This window comes from Ciona intestinalis, chromosome 7 (genome assembly GCF_000224145.3).
Source record: "Ciona intestinalis chromosome 7, KH, whole genome shotgun sequence".
NCBI classification, from domain to species: Eukaryota; Metazoa; Chordata; class Ascidiacea; order Phlebobranchia; family Cionidae; genus Ciona; species Ciona intestinalis.
In genome coordinates, this window is record NC_020172.2 from 5,707,410 (window position 1) to 5,728,337 (window position 20,928).

General features: G+C 36.4%; 2 protein-coding genes and 1 long non-coding RNA gene across 4 annotated transcripts in view; all 3 read left to right on the forward strand.

Annotated features, from left to right (window-relative positions):
* Positions 1-12,338, forward strand: part of LOC100178304 (vinexin-like) — a 23,319-nt gene extending 10,981 nt beyond the window's left edge. The window contains exons 12-20 of the mRNA XM_026835134.1: positions 5,795-5,872; positions 6,288-6,320; positions 7,388-7,422; positions 8,413-8,492; positions 8,767-8,822; positions 9,192-9,371; positions 9,704-9,849; positions 10,446-10,636; positions 11,129-12,338. Coding sequence (XP_026690935.1) covers positions 5,795-5,872; positions 6,288-6,320; positions 7,388-7,422; positions 8,413-8,492; positions 8,767-8,822; positions 9,192-9,371; positions 9,704-9,849; positions 10,446-10,636; positions 11,129-11,649 — 1,320 coding nt within the window. The 3' untranslated portion in view covers positions 11,650-12,338. The remainder of the gene's footprint in view (positions 1-5,794; positions 5,873-6,287; positions 6,321-7,387; positions 7,423-8,412; positions 8,493-8,766; positions 8,823-9,191; positions 9,372-9,703; positions 9,850-10,445; positions 10,637-11,128) is intronic.
* Positions 12,339-12,355: 17 nt separating this feature from the next.
* LOC113474393 lies at positions 12,356-13,881 on the forward strand. Its single transcript, XR_003396054.1, has 3 exons — positions 12,356-12,503; positions 12,906-12,917; positions 13,871-13,881. It is a non-coding gene; the product is annotated as an uncharacterized LOC113474393 (long non-coding RNA).
* A 625-nt stretch (positions 13,882-14,506) lies between these two features.
* On the forward strand, positions 14,507-20,438 carry LOC100175993 (src kinase-associated phosphoprotein 2-like). 2 transcript variants are annotated; one of them, XM_002119965.5, is made up of 14 exons: positions 14,507-14,610; positions 15,252-15,345; positions 15,400-15,427; positions 15,695-15,755; positions 16,240-16,317; positions 16,581-16,619; positions 17,002-17,145; positions 17,611-17,741; positions 17,896-17,959; positions 18,206-18,286; positions 18,646-18,897; positions 19,171-19,424; positions 19,961-20,060; positions 20,299-20,438. In XM_002119965.5, exons 1-14 carry the CDS (start codon positions 14,568-14,570, stop codon positions 20,421-20,423), a joined length of 1,494 nt encoding a protein of 497 aa, XP_002120001.2. In that variant the 5' UTR covers positions 14,507-14,567; the 3' UTR covers positions 20,424-20,438. The 2 variants fall into 2 exon arrangements, with proteins under 2 accessions (XP_002120001.2, XP_026691091.1); XM_026835290.1 differs by having other exon boundaries at positions 16,243-16,317.
* Positions 20,439-20,928: the final 490 nt, after the last annotated feature.

The window sequence follows — 20,928 nt, forward strand, 5'->3', positions numbered from 1 at the left end:
ATATCTACACAAAATAACTACATAGCTACACAGTTAATAATGAATCACGCTGACTGCGGCACATTGCGCAGGGCAAATCACGTGACTAAGGCATGCAAGTGCGTACCACGCTGATTGCGGCACATTGCGCAGATCACGTGGCTACGGCATGCAAGTGCGCCCTTGTCGGGGGTGTGCCCGGAGGCGTGTCCACAACAAGGTGTATGAAACAGAACACACATGTTAAAACGAATGTCTTTGCCCCGCCATGTGAGGATAAATAAGTTACATACGTGGTAACTTGTAAGCAGGCACAAGGTGTATGAAACAGAACACACATGTTAAAAAAATGTCGTTGCCTACCATGCGAGGATAAATAAGTTACATACGTGGTAACTTGTAAGCAGACACGAGGTGTATAAAAAAAAACACCCGTGTTATAACGACTGTCGTTTCCAATTTAAGGAATCTCCTTTCCCGCCATGCGAGGATAATTTATTTATACATTAATATATTCATTTTCTTACTTTTTACAGCAGACACGCCAGAAACCAATGGCTTAAGTTCAAGGCCTATGTCAGCAGATAGCAGGTCGGTGTAGTTTAATCTTATGGTTTTTAAGAAACCACAGAATATTTATTTGGGCCACAAGCAGACCCCACTTATATCCTATTTCTTTTTAAGGTCAATTGCTTCTAAGTTTTAAAATATTGTCACCAAAGCATAACAGAGCAATTTGATTGGTTTAAAATGAATGGCAGCGTACCAGTCCTTTTACATGTTAAGATGTTACTGTGAAAATACAAATTTTGAGTGTGACTGTTATTTTTTCACCACACGATGGCGTAATCATCTCATCCCCATAGCAACGGTCGGCACCACGTATCCATGGAGACGGAACGACCAACCAGGGTGGGAAAGATAACGGATTACAAACCCGCTGAACCATACGTGGTTGAGAATAAACCGGTATTTATTATTTCTATTGTAGTATAACGTTGTTTCTAATTGTTGTATATAGTAGGGTGTAAGGGTGGGGAAGACGGGACACCTTTTATTCTATTTTTCTCTTCTCCTTTTAAACGAAAGACATTCAAAGAATTATAAAACCGTATCCTCACGACTCCCATAGATTGTTGTTAATTGTTTAAAACACGACCAAGATATTTAGATTTTATATGCTAAAGGTGTCCCGTCTTACCCCATCCTACTATATATATATATTACTTCTATTGTGGCTTTGTAGTATTTTAATTTACAACCTATGTATATCCATGTTACTATTGTAGTTTGTATCATATGTGGTTGTTCTAACATTTCATTGCAGTGTAAAAATGACTTAAATGTAATTTTTAACATTTTTGGGTGTTTTTAACTGAACAGGTTAATTTTTAACATAGTTAATTTTTTCTTTTTCTGTTTTCTTTGTCTTTTTTCATCTTACTCTTCTTGTTATAACAAGTCGGTCAGTGCCTTGCAAGGATAAATAAGTTACATTCATCCACGCAAAAAGCCATCAACACCTTTTTCCTGAATGAGTAAACGAATGTAACTTATTTTCTCCTGTGTAGCAGCATCAAGCCTTGAACGTAAACTCTGGGCTACAAAAAAAGAAAGAGAACCAAGGACTGTAAAATAAATACTGCTAAATACTTTCTGGTGCCATGGCAAAGTCGTTTGTCTCTAACCCAGAGGTAATGGGTTCAAGGCTCGTCGCTGCTACCATTTGGGCGTATGTGTCGTTGGGCAAGACACTTAACAGAAATTACTCATATACCTTTACCTTCTACTTTAACCCACCCAGATCAGACTGAACTTAAACCACCACCAACCCCCACCCCCACGTACATACTCAGTACAGGGGAACCCCCCATGTTTAGTAAGTCCTACACCTAACGCATGGCTTACCTGCACCTCACTTTCACTTGATACTTGGATTACTTTTTCTTTTTCTTAGACCCTAAACAATATTCAGGTTTTCAAAAGCTATTTTTAAAAAAAAGCCTTGGATATATTATCAGATTAAGACAGATTCTGCAACCTTTTCAGTCTTAAATGAAACGTTTTTACTCAAATGAAAAACAGACATCAAGGCAGTTCTTTTCATTACTTGCATGGTAACTCGTAAGCGGGTACCACATGCATGAAATTGGACACCTGTGTTATAACTCACGAATTTCCCCTGCCACGCGAGGCTTGGCATATAGACTTAGGGCCAGAGTTCAGATCTAAACGCGTTTGCTTATTTCATAGACTGGTAGACTTATGTTTTATGAACCACTGTAGTGTTTGATGCGAGCTAGTTTGTATTTATGTTTATGGAGTATGAATGTTGTTGGTTATGTATAATTACATTAAATTCCTAAAGTTAAAGTATGAATACTGTTGATAATTGGCGTTAAATTTATGTGTGACCTCTTGTACATGCAGAAGCACTTTACACCAAGCTGTTTATGGTTTAAATATCATTTGGACTTATGTGGTTTATAACAATGATGATTTCTGGGAAATTAATTGCATTATAACGAGGTCATTAGCTGTTGAAGGGTCCTTTATGTTGGTTAGATTGTTGTTTGTTATCCTGATACCAGACTAGTTTGATATAAATTGTCTCTTCCGGTAGAAAATGTTGTTTATATTACACAATCATGTTACACCTGCTACTTTGCAATGCTTCTTTAGGGTTAAAAATAGTGTTTTTGGGACTAGAAAATCAAATTTATATGTTAAATTGTATCTGGTAGGGATTGTAGTATAATACGCTAGTGGTTGATGTTATATCATGTGTTTAAGTATTGTAGTTGTAATTTACCTTGAATCATGTTTATTGCTGTGTGGGTTTCTCATATTTAGGGTCATAAAAATCGACGCATGTTTGATGGACGAACACTTCGTTTCAGACAAGCTAGTTTATTTACATTATCTACTTCCAATAGCAGAATAGTTATGTAACAATTAATATAATTTTAACAATGAGCATTAAATTGTTACATCGCTATATTATTGCTCTTTTTGGATGGCAATGCCAAACCTGCAGCCACGTTAACGGCTTTTATTTTATCGATATGTTTATTTTTCATTTTACCCATTCCGTAATTTTTTGCTACAGTAATCAAAGGGACTTATAACTTATAAATTAAAAAAGGTATTGTAATATATTATTTAATTAGAATTCAACAATGAGCATTTAATTGTTACATCACTATTGCTGTTTCACTTTGAAAATTTGTACCTGCGGTCAGGTCTGCACTCGATCTTTTCAAGTACTTTCAAAATAGAAGGCATTGTTACATCACAAAGGGGAACTGAGACTTGAATGTTCGACACACGCTTATAACAATTAACCTCAACTACAAGGTCATGACTGCCATTTAAACTTTCGTTGGAAACTTTGTTATTCCGATGGAATTGTGTCGAGTTATTGACATTGGGTGTGTTGAATGGATAGCAGTTGTTGGTTGAATTGTGGCTTAGCAGTTGCTATTCTTTATTTGGTAGATTTAAGTATTTTTATATTTGCGTAGTATTTGCTAAAAAAGAAAAAAGGGGAATCTATTTTTATATTTATTGTTGTTGACAGCTGACATGGGTTAAGGCTTATAGGTCCTTGAAAAAATGTTCATTTGTGATAAAGGTTGTATTTGTGTTTAGAGTATTTTTTAACAGATTCAAAAACCTTGCAAAGCGGAGTAAACAAAAAGTTGAAATTTGTTTAACAGTATTTGTGTTCTAACTATTCCTGCAGTCTATCAGTTTGGTGCCAAACTGTGTGTTCCTGAATCCTGTATAAAACGCTTGGCGGTAAATTGATTGTTTTTGAACAAATATCCGATGGGATTTTTGATATGGTACCGGTATTTTTTGTCATTCAGTCAGATTTGTATGGCTGGCAGCAACAGCATATTCAAGGCCCATTATATATTTTAAACCAAATGTCCCTGCAGTAGTAAAGGCAGAAAAAAAATTGTTAATTAAAAGTAAAAATAAATTTATAAAAAGAGAGATGGCCGCTCCAGTGCATCACTTTGTCCTGTATAAAACACAAGAGCTCTAGAGGTATATATATATATATATATATATATATATGTGTATATATATGGTCCTTGCACTGTGCACAAACCCACAGTATAGACCCTCTTTTTCCAAGAACAAATCAAACATTTTTATATTTCCTTTGAAATGATTGTTATGTCATAGGATGCATTCCAAGGCAATTCCTTAACCATTGTTTGTTGTTCAATATACATTGTGATGTCACACAGTAATAGTATGCAGTGTGTATTGTTGTATGCGAAGTATAAATGTTGTTAGAATTTAATTCTAAGTGATTAGGATAAGTTTTAATAAATTTAAGTTAAATTGAAAGTTGTTATTGTTTATAAATGTGCAGTAACTTTACATACAGGCACCAAACTCTTATAAAGACAGGGGAGGCAGGGATAGTTAGACACACAATCCTGTGAAACAAATCCAATTTATTAGTTGTAATGTTTACTGATTAATGCAGTGCAGAAAATTAGAGGGGTACCCCTGCCCACCTGGCACCCCAGGTTTGGCGCCTATGCTTGCCCTATTTCTCAATATACTTTAGCTATTTATAGGTTTGGGCACTTTGCAATAAATGCATCATATTTATGGTTTATCATCATTGTTGCTAAAGTTAGATTGACAAGTCAGTTATGTGTGATATAATTATGATATTAAGGTCATGGTCGGTTTAGTAATTTAATCTCAATTATATAAATAGAATTCTTCGTTAAAAAAACATGATTTTATTTTACTGACATTTTGTCAAGGTGGAACCATTTTAATAGCTTAGTTTATAAGTTACATTATGCATGATAGGAAGAGCAGGTCACATTTAGGTATAAAAACCTTGGTTTCGTTGGACCAATGTTTTATTTGCCATTTAGCAAGACTTTACCAGGATATTTATACCAGAGGAGTTAGTTTATTTATTAAACAATGCTTGGTAGCAAGAGGAACAAAATGTATTCCGTAGTTTAGTTTATTATAACAGTTTCATCTGCCGTTCAGCAAAACTTCTTTATATGAGTTTTAACTTGAATCATATTTAGTGTTCTGTGTTAAATGTTTGTGTGTTTACTTTCAAAATATACTTAGTGGTTGCTACACTAGCATGGTGTCTCGTGTGTTCAATTTTGTTGGTGCAATTTAACTTCAAATCATATTTGTTGTTGTGTTTAACCTTGTTTTATATTCAGCGTTTTAAGCTTCTTAAACTTGTGCGTTCAAGTATGTTTAATGGTTGCATTAATTTTTGTGTTTTATTAGATATTGTATTTTTAATTTAACCTTGCAGTGTGTTAAGATTCAGAACTGCTTGTGTTTAAGGTATTCTGGATCAAGTATTGCAGTTGTTAATAACCTCAAATTCAGTGTGTTAGGTTTTAAAAACTTATTGGTTATTTATATTTGCCAGATTCCATAGGTTTTTGTGTTTTGGAAATAAATTTAACAAGGTTTGCATTATGTTGTGTATTGTAATTGTAATTTAACTTTACATTATAAGGTGTTAGGCTTTAAAAACTTGTGTGTTGTTTGAATGTGCTACGTTCAGTTTATATTTAGTGCAATATAAATTGGTTAATTGTAATCTACAAACTTCCTATTTGTGATTTAACCTCAAATATTATTTAGTGTTAGGTTTCAAAAGTTTGTGTTTGTTTAAGTTTGCCGTGTCCATGTTAACATTGAAGTGAAGCATGTTTGAAGTTCAGAGTTACAGATATGCCGTGGTAACGACAACATTTGCCCAAAATATTTCGTTTTTTACGTTTTTGAATTTTTCCAGCGTCGCAGCTCGAGTCTGGAGGATTTTTCCCAGCAAGATTGGCAAGAATATTTTGACGATATTCTTAAACCGAAATCGGTGAGAACTGGTGTCCCCACATTGAGGTTAAGGCCATGATGTGTCTGTATGAGCTTAGTTAGTGCATGTATTAGTAAGGCCGTAAGGGGGGTTAATAGCCGTGGCTTGGTGGTTAGGTGTTTGTATCCTAATAAAAGATGCTAGGTTCGATTCCCGATACATATGTCTTTGAGCAAGACATTTAACGGACATTAGCTTTTACGTTATTTGGGGGTTCTGGAAATTTTCAATACATGATGCATTATTTGGGGTTTATGGGGTTAGGAGTCACTATTGGGTTGTCCAAATTGTAAGCTATACAGAAACACCTTGGTTCAGACCTCAATGGGGAGGCACTGGTAAGCTAGAAAGTTAGTTGAGGTTCCCTTTTTCCTTCTCTCTCTCTCCTTTAACCTTTTTTCTTCTCTTCTCTCAGCCAAGTAAAATATGGGACATGGATGTGAAGAAGGTAAGTTGTCATAGTAACCTGGTTGTCATGCCAACTATGGCCACACTGGTTCACGCAGCTCACTTTTTTGCACCTGGCAAACTTTAGAAGTAGTTCCAAGAGATAATAGGACAACTCTGGACCTCACCCATATAGAATAAATTATGGCTTTTTGGGCCAACAGCACACTTTAGTTCTGTGAATCTATTTTGCGAACTTAAAATCTCATATTTTTTTTATATATGAGATATAAATGAGGTTCTACAGTGAGGCATGCCATGGGTCTTATTAGAATTTAGGCCAAAGTTGGATTTTCCATAACATATGCTTAAACTTTTGCATAAATTATTGATAATTAATAAAATGTTCGCAACACATGGGGTGGGAAGGTTCTGCCTACCACCCCTGGTATTTACAAAGTTGGCCGCCTATTTATTACTTCGTGATTAGTTAATTATTCATTCGATCATAGGCTCAATAATTATGACAGATATTTGGCATAATGATGTTAGCAGTCGTGACGGCTTATTTATGAATACCATGCTGTAGTTGCAATGTAGCAATGCGTGTGCGTAAAACACACATTTCCCGGTCAGTTTTAATAAACACATAGCAGCCTATATATATATACAGTGCAGCCAAGGGGGTTAGGGGGTTCCTTTTAAAACGCAAAAAAAATTTTTTGTAATAATTCAAAAAAGTTTTTTTAAAAATTTTTTGATTAAAACCCCCCCTCCCTTATTTTTTTCTGGCTGCGCCACTGTATGTATATATAATAAGATTGTTTTAATTTCTTCACTTTTGGTTTAAAAACTAAAACCATGTTTAGTAATTCTAAAAATGAACTTTGTAAATCAGTTAAAACAATTTTATCATAGATAACAGATATTAACAGATGCTTTTAAAAATAAAGGCAACTGTTTCATGCATATATGCTGTTATGTTTGTGTTGAAACTGACCAGAAAATATGTGTTTTATGAACATAGATATAATATTTATATTTCTATGTATTACTGCAATGCAAATGTACAAAACTCATGGTTTATATTTTACGAGATAAATATTTAATGTTTTTTTTCATCCCCAGCAAATGGAAACAACTGTGCAAACTTCATCTACAAGGTTTGTGGTGTTTTATAAAATATTTGGTCAACACTGCTTAAAATTATTAAAATTGGTCGTCAAAAAAATAAAAAATATTTGGTCAACACTGACCAACAAAATAAAAAGGTCAACACTGCTCTATTTAAAAACATTTGGTCAACACTGCTTAAATGAAAATATCTGGTCATCACTGCTTAATTAGAAAGTATAAAAGTTTTGGTCAACACTGCTATCAGTGACATCACAATCCCCATTCAATCAATGAAACAGGAAATGAAATGTTTTCATCAATCTTGATTTTATTTCACTTTTGTGCGTACCTCGAGTAGTGTGCCGAATATGCTTGCGGTGTGCTATGCTGTGGTTTAACTTACTATATAGGGATACTACTAGTTTACTGTTACTGGCAGGCAAATTATTACTTTTTTTTATTCAAAACAATAAAAAGTAAAAATTTTTGTGCTACTTTTCTCTTAACCAAAAAAGTTCGGTAAAATTTTATTTTTAATTTTTTTTTACCAGAAAATTAGTTTTTAAACACGTGTTTTGCTTTTCTATATTAACTGTTGCAGGGATCTATTAGTAGTGTATATATACTGTTGTTGGCAGGCATATTACTTTTATGTTGCAAAATAACAAAAAAGTTAAATTTTTGCTTGAATTTTTATGCCAAAACATTCGTTTTTAAAAGTTATATTATGCCCGTTAGCAACAGCTGTACAGTGTTAGTGTTTTTAAACAGTATTGCATTAAATTTTTTAGCTAATAGTTTGACAATATTCAGAGAGAAAATTGTTCATTCTTAGAGCTAAAACAGCCCAGTACAGACAGAGACTGCAATTACGTATCAATTATTTATGTAGTTAAAATGTAAGCAGGGTGAAAGCTTAAGCGGCAAAATTTTATTCTTTTTATAGGTTTTAGATTAGAGCATTTATAAGGGTATAGAAATGTTATATTTATTGCAAGTAATTTATAAATATTAGTTTTATAATATTTCTATTCCAGTTACACCCCGCCTCATTCGAAAATGTCGGGTTACCATAGCAACGTTACTAAACAACCAATTACAACGCAGCATAAGAAAGGTAAGTCGTATCTACGGTAGAATTATAAACTCACTAATATTGCAGTAATGGGACAACTTTGACTCCATAGTGTTGGTATGGAAACTCAACCATGTAGAATAAAAAGGTGTTATGACTGTAATTTTGTTGCTAATTTCTTTCTAATAACTCGAATTCAAAGAGAAAAGTAAAAACTTCTGTATATTTTCATTGTTTTAACTTGAACTTTCTAATAACTTAAAAACATTAATGATGTGTTATTAAAATCCTGATTTTCAAAAACTTAATTCCTTAGAATCTACCACGGATGCAGTGAAGCGTAACGTGAACCAACAACAACGAAAATCACAAGTTAGTTTGTTGATTATGATGTCATAACTAAGCTTTATGCTGCTACTATTTAAACAATCACCAACAAAGTACATGTGTATGTAACAGAACACCCGTGTTATAACGACTGTCGTTGCGCCGCCACGCGAGGATAAATAAGTTACATACATGGTAACTTGTTAGCGGGCACGAGGTGTATGAAACAGAACAACCGTGTTATAACGACTTTAATTTCCTGCCATGCGAGGATAAATAGGTGCATTCATTAAGTAGGGTATTTAATGTAACTAAATTTTCATTTAAGCTATATGATAACAAGGATAACAAAAATAAGTGACATTTTAAATCAAATAAAACAAATAATTTTTGACACATAATTTTTTTTTTTAGGGTGATGGGATTCGACAACCAGCAAAAGCAAAGTTTGATTTTAATTCAAGAACTGGAAAGGAGTTGTCGGTCAAGCGAGGACAAACGGTGATTATCACACGTCGTGTGGACGATAATTGGTACATGACGGAGACACCGGATGGCGTAAAGAGCGGAATTATCCCCGTGGAGTATTTGAAGGTGGGCGTTGGGGTCGTAGTTGTGAGTAAAAACTATATGAGGTTTGTTTACTATCTGTGTTGGATTAAGAGCTGTAATACGTGAATCCAATAAGTTAGATTTGTTTTAAAGAATTGTCTGTCTAACTATCCCTGCCTCCCCTGTTTTTATTTTGTTTAAATGTTTGTTGCTTATGTGCAGTGTTTACTGACTAAGGCGCCAAACCAGGGGTGGCAGGGTGGGCGGGCCAACAGTGCTATAACGATCACCCCACTTTTGTCCCATTAATTTAAAACAAAGCATTAAAATACCATTTTCGTTTCCGCCCATGTTATAAACCCCCCCCCCACCAGGTGATCACATCATCCAGCCAACCTGACAAACCCACCCGGCACGGACAAGCCAAAGCAAAGTTCGATTTCAACGGGAAAACTAAAAATGAACTTTCCTTCAAGAAAGGAGATGATTTGGTTTTGTTGAAGCGTGTGGATGATAATTGGTGAGTGTGGTGTTCATGCCATGGTGTCTCTTGGTGCCGCGGTGTCTTGATTGGTGCCGCGGTGTCTTGATTGGTGCCACGGTGTCTTGATTGGTGCCATGGTATCTTGATAGGTGCCGCGGTGTCTTGATAGGTGCCGCGGTGTCTTGATTGGTGCCATGGTATCTTGATAGGTGCCGCGGTGTCTTGATTGGTGCCAAGGTGTCTTGATTGGTGCCATGGTATCTTGATTGGTGCCGCGGTGTCTTGATTGGTGTCATGAACGCGTATGTAACTTTGTGGGTAATTGTCACTGGGTTGAAGCAATTGTCGTTTAGTTTTTGTGTAATAGGCAACTCTGGTCTAAACCCCAAGTCTCATGGCATGCCTCACTGTAGGACCTCACCCATATAGAATAGAATGTGCATATACATTGTTGGGGTAATGGGCCAACTCTGGCCTAAATCTCAGGTCCCATGGCATGCCTCACTGTAGGACCTCACCCATATAGAATAGAATGTGCATGTACAATGTTGGGATAATGGGCCAACTCTGGTCTAAATCCCAGATACTACTCACAAACCAACACATTCACCCCTGTTTCACCAACTCCCCAGGTACAAAGGCAAGCTTGGTCCAAACACCGGTATTCTCCCTGTAGGTTACGTGCAAGTAACGTTGGAACCTGAAACTAAACAAACCAAGAAAGAAACGATTCCTAAACAACTTGAGGTTTCGCCGAGATCATCCCATTCACAACAGTCGTCAACTATTAGCCAGACTAGTTTGGACAGCAGTGAACCAGATGGTATGTTTGTTTGTATGGTGGGGTGATGACTATATTACCGTGTAAACTGTCTCAGTGGGGTCTAGATGGTAGCACCCTGGGTGTTTTACTAGGGTTATGGACATTGCCCCAACCAGGTCTCAGGTGTGCCTCACTGAAGACCTCATCCTTATAGAATAGAATCTCTATTATTGAGTGTCTATAAACTGCCACAGTGGGGTCTAGATGGTAGCACTCTGGGTGTTGGGGTAATAGACCTACATCCCAGGTCTCAGGTGTGCCTCACTGAAGACCTCATCCTTATAGAATAAAATTTCTATTATTGAGTGTCTATAAACTGCCTCAGTAGGGTCTAGATGGTAGCACCCTGGGTGTTGGGGTAATAGACCTACACACCAGGTCTCAGGTGTGCCTGACTGAAGACTTCACCCTTATAGAATAGAAGTTTTTTCCTAGATAATTAGGTGTTTATATCTGTATCATAGGTGTCTATAAATTGCTTATTCTTCCCAGAAACTGAGAAAAAGAATCGGGCTGCTTTTCTCGCTCACTCCGTTGTCGGCCACACGCCGGCACTAGCGAGCAACCACCGTCACCGGGGGGAGTTCGACCTCACAGAGCTCGACCAAGTTATCGACCAATCAACCGCGACAGTCGCTCAGCCGAAACCAACCAACATAGAGGTCCATTACGATTACCCAAAACCCATAAAACCCCAGTCCCCTAAACCACCCCCAACCCAGCAAACCTTACCCCTACCTACCGTACCATCTTACCCCTCTTCTACAAGCTCCCAGCCCTCCAGCCCGCGTGCCATCTCGCCCCCAGCGCCCGACATCGATTACGGCCAAATTATCGGTCGTTACGTAGCTTTGTACGCTTACGAATCGAGCAACGAGGACGAACTTGACCTCCGCCCTGGTGACGTCGTTATCGTGGTCGAAATTTGTGACGACGGCTGGTACGTGGGGACTTCGGAGCGGACCGGGGGGTTCGGGACTTTCCCCGGAAATTACGTCACTGCTGCGCAATAATGGAAGAAAGCAGTGTTGCCGAGTAAAACTGCTGCTCTAGTGTTGCCAGCTAAAAACTGCTTCCAGTGTTTCCGAGTTGTTTTTATCAATCCAGTGTTGACCAATTGACGGGAATTTTCAGAACTTTTGTGACGTAATTATGTTGCTTGTGACGTATGAATAGAGGGAGGCGAATCAAAATCTAATTAACAATGACGTTTTTTGTGACGTCATTATGATTTTAACAATGCTTTTATCACGCAGCCTTTATTACGTCACAAACATTCACCATGCACGTCACAATGTGTAAATTTGCCACTGTAGGTCGCTGTGGAGCTATCACCTGATTGGTTGAAATAATTTTTTTTCGAAAAAACATAATTTTCTTCCTTCCCATACCCGATACATTATCCGCTTGATAATCGCGCTTATTAATCCACAATCGCTACAACAATTCACCTTGTTGCACTAGAATTATGGTTCAAATATGAATTTTATGCTTGTTGTTTATAATAAAGGTGTTTATTACGTAATAATCATGTTTTAATATGACGTCATAGGCAACATTATAACATCACAATTAACATTCTGCTTTTCTTCTGTTACGTCATTTAGCGCATTGTTAACAATAATCATTGATTGATATTTATTATTGTGACGTCAGAATCTAATTTTGTTTCAAGATTTGGTGAATACAGCTTGCTATAATGTACAATTGTTGTTTATATCTTCAAATACGATAGCGAAGATCGAATTAATTAAAACAAAGAAGAGAAGGAAATTAGCAGCGAAACTACAGTCGCTAAAACACGCTATACGACCGTGGATCAAAACTACTTGAGTAAAAGTGTCAAATAAAAATAAAAGCGCAATGTGTTTATATTATTTCTTTGTTTCTTACGTCATCATCCCAGATAATGACGTCATAATCGCTAGATTCTCGAATCGAAAGGCCAGTTAGTTCAGAATTTCGGTATGTGACGTCACAGAGCAACCAAAGTAGTTCGATTGTAATAATTCGCATCGAAACAATGTTAATGTCACGTCATAATGCGGTTTGTTAGTTTTAGAACAGAAACTATTATCTAGTGTGACGTCACACAGCTGTATTGGTGTTTTAATTATGACACCACACACGTTTATTGTGAGTCACAATGTGGATTGTTACTTCCTTGTTACGTCACAATACCCGCACAGTTATCTTTCACCTGCAGAAGCAAAAAGCGTCCATCGCGTCAAAAGGCGGCAGTTTTTGAGATAATTAATTCGCGTTTGAGGTTGAATTTCTAGTAGGTTCGGTAAGGAATTTATTATTAGAACGCTGATGCAAGAATCAGAATCTAAAACGAAAGTGTAGACTCTGTAGAGATTGTCCGCGATCGATTGTGATTGTTTTATTACGTCACAATGTTGGTATTGTTACGCAGGCGATTTATTAGCGAACAGTTAAAACTACTAGTTAGTTATTACATCACAATGCCTTGATTCTAGATTGAAGTTAAACAGGATTGTGACGTCATGGACACTGAACAGATATTGTTTTGTCATAGTTTGGTTATGACGTAATAAGAGAGTTTGTTTCAGGTTTCATTCAATTGTTGATAAAATAAAGGTCATTGTGCGCAACAATGCTGGTGTTAAGTTCCCCTATTGCGACGTAACAAACACAAGTTTGTTGACAATAATCAGGTTTGTGTTACAACAATGCGATCTGTTAAGAGGAAGTAAGAGACGTTTAGCGTGTTTAACAATCACTTATTCTGCTGTTCGTTTGTTCTAAGCGAGGTAATGCTTGTGACGTCATAGAGGATGGCGCTTAGTGTTTGTTTGCAACAAAAGGAATTCGAATCTCGGTTTATGGAAGTCGATATTTAAATATTAGGCTCATCGTGAATTAAGTGAAGTAATTTGTTTGTAAGTTGACATGTTATTGTTGAGTGCGGTAATACTGTATAAGTGTAGTGTGCATATATAGTAGGCTGGGGAAAGGCGGGACAAATTTAACACATAATATCCAAATATCCTGATCGTGTTTTAAACAATTAACAACGGTATGGGAGTCGTGAGGATACGGTTTTATAATTCTTTGAATATTCTTTGTTTGCTAATGAATGAGACGAGAAAATAGAATGTAAGGTGTCCTTTCTTCCCCTACTCCGCTACACTTATTGTAGGGTGGGGGAAATGAGACACCTTTTCGTTCTGTTTTCTCTTCCCATTCGGTAGTAAACAACATTTAAAGTATTATAAAACCGTATCCTCACGACTCCCATAGACCGTTGTTATTTGTATAAAACACGATTAGGATATTTGGTTATTATGTGCTGAAGGTGTCCCGTCTCCCCCCACCTTACTATACATATAACAGCCGGATAAATATATAAATATATACGCTAAGGTTTCATTTGGGTATGCTCAATTAAGTGAATTGGCTTTCTAGTAAAACGTACAAACCATTTGCTAGCACGGCCATATGTAACCGAATATGAAGTCGCGTCTTCGTAAGGAGTTGTCATTGTATTTACATGGAAATTTATTACGTTGGTTTACAATGTTAAGAATGTTGGTTTAAAGAGGTTTGTTACGCAGTTATATGGATTTAATACACGGGTGTTGCGCGCCATACATGGTGGCTTCATACACCTTATCATCGCCGCGTTATTATATAGTACTGTGGGGTAAGATGGATACTATTATCACATAATATCCCATATTTCCTAATCGTGTTTTAGCAATTAACAACGACATTTAAAGTCGTGAGGATATGGTTTTATAATTCTGTAAATATTCTTTGTTCACAACCAAATTGGACAATAAAAGAAAATGAAAATATGTGCCATCTTACCCCAGCCTAATATTCTTTACATTTTTTTAACAGATTTGACTTTATTTATAAGTTTGTGTCTGTTAACACGCAGCAAAACTGACCTCAAACCAATATGGAGTCGGGTGCATTGAGAGAAGCTACGAGCCAACTGAGTGGTGAGTAAATCGTATCAATATATAGTAGGGTGGGGGAAGATAGGACACCTTTACCACAGAATATCTAAATATCCTGATCGTGTTTTAAACAACTAACAACGGTCTATGGGAGTCGCGAGGATACGGTTTTATAATTCTTTGACTGTTCTTTGTTTACTACCAAATGGGATAAGAAAATAGAATGCAAAGGTGTCCCATCTTTCCCCATACTACTATATGAACTGCTGCCAATAACATGCAGAAATGTGTAACCTGTAAGCTAACACGAGGTGTATGAAACTAAACACCCGTGTTATAACGATGAACGACTGAATGAAAGTAACTTTATCCTCGCGTGACCGGAACAAGACAGTCGTTATCGAACGGATTTAACATCATTTTTATGTACGGCTGATAATTTGGACAACCCATTAGTGAACACTGGGTTGGAGCAATTGCCGTTAAGTGTCTTGCCCAGAGACACATACGCCCACAATGGTAGCAGCAACAACCTTGAACCAATAACCTCTGAGTCAGAGTCATGCGCGCTAACCAACAGTTCTACGGCGGCGGACGATATTACGTGGTTTTGGAATCCATCTATAGGCCACATTACTAAAATACATTATATACAAATACGTTAACTAAATTGTTCATTTCAGCTGTTCTTACATTTCTCTTGAAACTGAAACTCGACAAAAAGCTGACGTCAGAAAAAGACACGTTGATTGAAAGCTTGAAAAAAACTCTTGAAAAGTAAGAACGTGTATCAGCGTTAATTAATTATTTAATTAACAATTTTATTTTTAGATGCCGGAAAATCGCTTCTACAGAAGAGGTAAATAAATTCTATACGTTAGAGTGGGGGAAGATGGGACACCTATTTATTTTAATTCTCGTCCCATTTGGTAGTAAACAAAGAATATTCAAAGAATTACAAAACCGTATCCTCACAACTCCCATAGACCGTTGTTAATTGTTTAAAACTACGATCAGGATATTTGGATATTATGTGCTAAAGGTGTCCCGTCTTCTCCCATTCCACTATATATATTTTTTTTAATTAAAAATGTTTTTTATTTTATTAAAAAATAATTATTCCTAGGGTGAGGTTTACAATGACGTTGTAACAAACGATTCCGAAGTTTACAATGACGTCGAAGGAAGTATGACATCATAATGCCATTTATTAGCCTTTAACTTTTAAATATGGTTATTTTTGTAACATATTTTGTAAGTTATTAATTGATGATGAATGTAACGTTCTAAAAATTTACATTTCATGATAATATAGCTGATTTATCCTTGCATGACGGGGCAACTACAGCCGTTATAACACGGGTGTTCTGTTTAAGTTAAGTTACATAGCTAACTATACACATTGTAGGATGGGAAAAATGGGACACCTTTAGCGCATAATACTCAAATAATCTAATCATGTTTCAAACAATTAACAAAGGTCTATGGGAGTATAATATGGTTTTATAATTCCTTGAATGTTCTTTGTTTGTTACCAAATGGGATGAGAAAATAGAATAAAAGGGTGTCCCATCTTTCCCCACCCTACTTCATTATTATGAAATTGATATTTCTAGAATGCGTATTATTTTATTTATGACGTAACAATGATTTAACCTTGCATTGTTACAGAAGAAGTAGAAGAAACCACATACAATGATACAGCTCAACCAAACGACGTTTACACGGACACTGTAGCGGACCAGCAGGGTGGGTGTTAGTTAAATACAGCTAGTAGCCTTTTCAGGTGGTGTGACCATAACAAATTGAAAACTCTCGCTTTTATAAAGTCTTGAAATTTTTTAATGTCTTTCTTCAATGACTGCTAAGCCCTATAACCCCTAACTTCCAAGTTCTAACACTTCCCACCAAATCTGCATGCGGAGGATTCCCCGCTAGAGTCAATACAAGTGTAGATACAAATTAAAGTTGTGTGATTTAAGAACTCCTTTTACTTTCTATTTATTTTGCAGATGAATATACAGATCTAGAAGCTCCTACGCGAGAAATAGGTAAATTTGTAAAAATAGTTTTATGAGGAAAATCTTCACACTGTCGTTCATGAACAGGTTGTGTGTTTTTAATTTCTTAATCTAGCTGTTTTTGATTATAAACCATCTCTGGTCTAAATTCCCGATTATTGGGGTAATGGGGCCAATTCATCTTTTCTTACCCTAGTATTAACAACAGCTCTTACATTTACCTTTCTCCACTCCCGAATCATTTTCATAGCTGTTACATTCACTTCCCTTTACTCCTCAGTATTTACATCAGCTTTTACATTTATCTTTCTCCACTCCTTAGTTTATTATGAGCTGATATATTCACCTTCCCTCACTCCCCAGTGTTTCACCATGGCTCTTAGTCTTACGTTTACCTTATTTTACTCCCCAGCCCCGATTCCATGCGAGGAGCTCACTACCGCCACCATGTGTAACCATCTCCACCTGAAGAGCAAGAGCATGTTGATGGGGGCGTGGCAGAAGAGATGGTGCGTCTTGGATAAAAATGTTTTCTACATGTACGATAGCTCGAAAGGTAAGCTGGGGTAAATACCAAACACTGTACCGGGTAAATATCAAACACTGTACCGGGTAAATACCAAACACTGTACCGGGTAAATACCAAACGCTGTACCGGGTAAATACCAAACACTGTACCGGGTAAATACCAAACACTGTACCGGGTAAATACCAAACACTGTACCGGGTAAATATCAAACACTGTACCGGGTAAATACCAAACACTGTACCGGGTAAATACCAAACACTGTACCGGGTAAATACCAAACACTGTACCAGGTAAATACCAAACACTGTACCGGGTAAATACCAAACACTGTACCGGGTAAAGGACAACCATTACCACACACCTAATTAGGTGTTGAAAGGTTTTCACCTGAAGTCAATAAAATTTTGGCATCATTTGCATTACTTAGGGAGGAGCCCGCGCGTTTCCGTGTAACTTTGTGGATGTTTACTCTAACTTTTATTGTTACATCAGATAAGAAACAAAAAGAAGCGTTTAGTGTCGTTGGATTCTCGTTCCAAGTACGCGATGACATCACAAAGGAAGCGAAGCGGAAAGAAAGGTGTTTCGAATTGAAGAACGATAAATTGAACAAAGTTTACTGCGTAAGTTGTTGTGTTTTAGTGCATACTTATCCTAAAACCCCTGGCACCCCTACATTTATATACCATCACTCACAAAGTTACATATGTGGTAACTTGTAAGCTGGTGCGTGGGTAAATAAGTGCCATCAATTTATTTTAATTAATTACTTTCCAGTTTTGCGCCAGTGACAAAGAAAGTTTACAAAAATGGAAGAAGGTTCTCTCCGCTGCCACTCGAGGTAAAATAGAAATAAGTAAATCGGGTTAAACAGCTTTTATTCCAAACTTTATTCAAGTTATTTTTACCCATAGCCTGTTTTAACGACTGTCGTTTTGCTGCTAATTCCCTTCTCTATCCCGTTGGTTAAATTAATTTGATCTTCGCTATCGTATTCGAAGAGATAAATAACAAATTACGTTTTGATATTATGACATCATCCAATTATGACATCATCAATTGTGACATCATGCTCTTTATTCCACAGGTTTGTCCGCTTCACACTGCTCCACTACAAGCATGGAAACTGTCACCCCAACGCACGGGAAAAAGTCTTTCTTTAATATAAGTCAGTTGGATTGATTGTAATTTAAATTTTGACAGAAAGTTACATACGTGGTAACTCGTAAGCGGGCACGAGTTGTATAAAACAGAACACCCGTGTTATAATGACTGGTTTTTCCAGCCACGCAAGGATAAATAAATTACGTACGTTGTAACTTGTAAGCGGCACGATGTGTATAAAACAGAACATCCGTGTTATAACGACTGTCGTTGCCCCGTCATGCGAGGATAAATAAGTTACATACGTGGTAACTTGTAAGCAGGCACGAGGTGTATGAAACAGAACAACCGTGTTATAACGACTGTCGTTTCCCCGCCACAAGAGGATAATAAGTTACATACATTCAATTATTTTTACTTTAGTTTCAAGTCTTGGATCGAAAAACTCCAAGAGTTCTGCTTCAATCTCGGAGGTTGGTGACGACAGCGTGTACGACGACACAGGACCCGGGGAAACTTACGATGACCTTGATATATTGCCACCTAATGGTGATTATACCGATACCGGGGCGTCAGAAACATACATGGATACAGCTGTGAACAACGACGACGTGTATGAAGACACTCAACCTCCCGAGGAAAACTACGAGGATTTAGCGACGAATCCAGCACCAGGTAATTGTGGCTGAGGGGTGCAGGGATCAAAGCTCGATGCTGCCGTTAACTGCCAATCGAATCCCCCAAAATATTAACGATAATTACTCCAACCCAGTGGTTACTAATGGGTTGTCCAAACTGTAAGCTATACAAAAACAATCGCCCACAAATTAAAAATCAAAGTATTCGCCCCTATAACTATAAAGATTAACACTAATTAACTAGATCTAAGACCTAATTTGAAATCTTTATAAATTCTATGTTTTATATCTATAACATTTCTATGTTCAGACCCAACGAAACGAAACCTGCCCCTACCCCCGCCATCTCTCGGCCCCAAACCGGGAAAATCCCTTGGGTCCCCTCTTCTCCCCCCTCGTGACCGGAGCCCCTCTCGCTCAAGTTTGACCCCTACAGGGGAAAGCCCAGGTTGGAGCTCCGTTCCGAAGTTACCCCCTCGTTCACCCACCGGGGGGGCTCATATCGAGGAGTCGGGGTCGGCTAGTGGTGCGTTCAACCGGAAAGAACTTCCGGTTCCTGATAAGGTGATTATGTCATAAAGGAGGTCTCTTACATCATAATTTAATTTTAATTTAACTTTTTAAATATAAACTAGCAAAAAAAATTTTTGGGGACATTTCTGTCTTCAATACAGTGATAATATCATAGTTTATGTCATAATGGATATAAGTTATGTCATAATTCGTTTTTAATTTTCAATCTTTCAACATAAAATATTTCATTTAAGAAATACAAAACAAAATTGTTCTAATGATGTCATAATGAATATTTTTTTGTCATAATTCAAGTTCTTTTTTTGTATTTAAATAAAAATTTGAAAACTAAATTGGTCTTGACATCACATTTATGAAATGTTACCTTTACATTTATAAATACAGTAAAAAAACAGTTTTTGTAGTTTTTTTTACTTGTTTGCATGTCATAATGTTTCTCTTTGTCATAATTAAGTTTTACAATAAAAATTAGATCCTTTTTTGTTTTTCATTTTTTTAATCCTCATTATTTCTATTACACTAGTATCAAATGCAATTTTTTAATTATGACATCATAATACTTACAGTCACGTAACTTACCTCCTGTGCCGGGTAACAAACACGAAATGAAGACGACCCCCCTTCCTCCATCACCCATACCCTCGCCACCGGGTGTGATTGACGATGGTGAGTCGGGATATTTCATGTTTCAATTTTAAATATATTTGTGTATATGTGTTGTATATTAGGTGTTGTGTTATAATATGGGTTGTCAGAATAGTTTGAATGTTTATTGTAGTAAAATCTGGGGTGACATTATTAAAATACAGTTACACTCATAGTTGTCAAACTTAGGAAAAAGATTCTATTTGAAAAAAAAAATGTTGACATAACAATGTTAATAGTGACATCATAATGTTAATAGTGACATCACAAGAAGATTATGAGAACATGTACCAGGGAATGTGGGATCTTATTCCAGATGAAAATAATGAATTGGCGCTCAAGCGTGGAGAAATATGTCATGTGATATCAAAGGTTGGTGTATAATGTCCATATGCATGGTATAAACAACGTACATACGTGGGAATTGGTTAATGTTGTTTTTTTCTTCATGTTTAGTTCAATTTTTCGTACATTTTTTTAGTTTTTTTAATTCATTAATAATTAGATACATGGGGAATTTGTAACTGTTGCTTTTTCTACGTGTTTTGTTATATTTTTCTTACATTTTTTAGTTTTTTTTTAATTTATTAAAAGTTACATACATGGTAACTGTCGATTTTCGGCATGCGAAGATAAACAAGTTACATAAATAGTCCATGTTTTGACCAATTTTTGCTCATTTTTGTCCATTTTTTTACTATTTTTTCATGTTATGTCCAATTTTTTGTTTTTGTTTTCATGTTATGTCCAATTTTTTCTATTTTTTTCATGTTATGTCCAATTTTTTACTATTTTTTTCATGTTATGTCTAATTTTTTCTTTTTTTTTATGTTATGTCCAATTTTTTTCATGTTATTTCCAATTTTTCTCTATTTTTTCATGCTGTGTC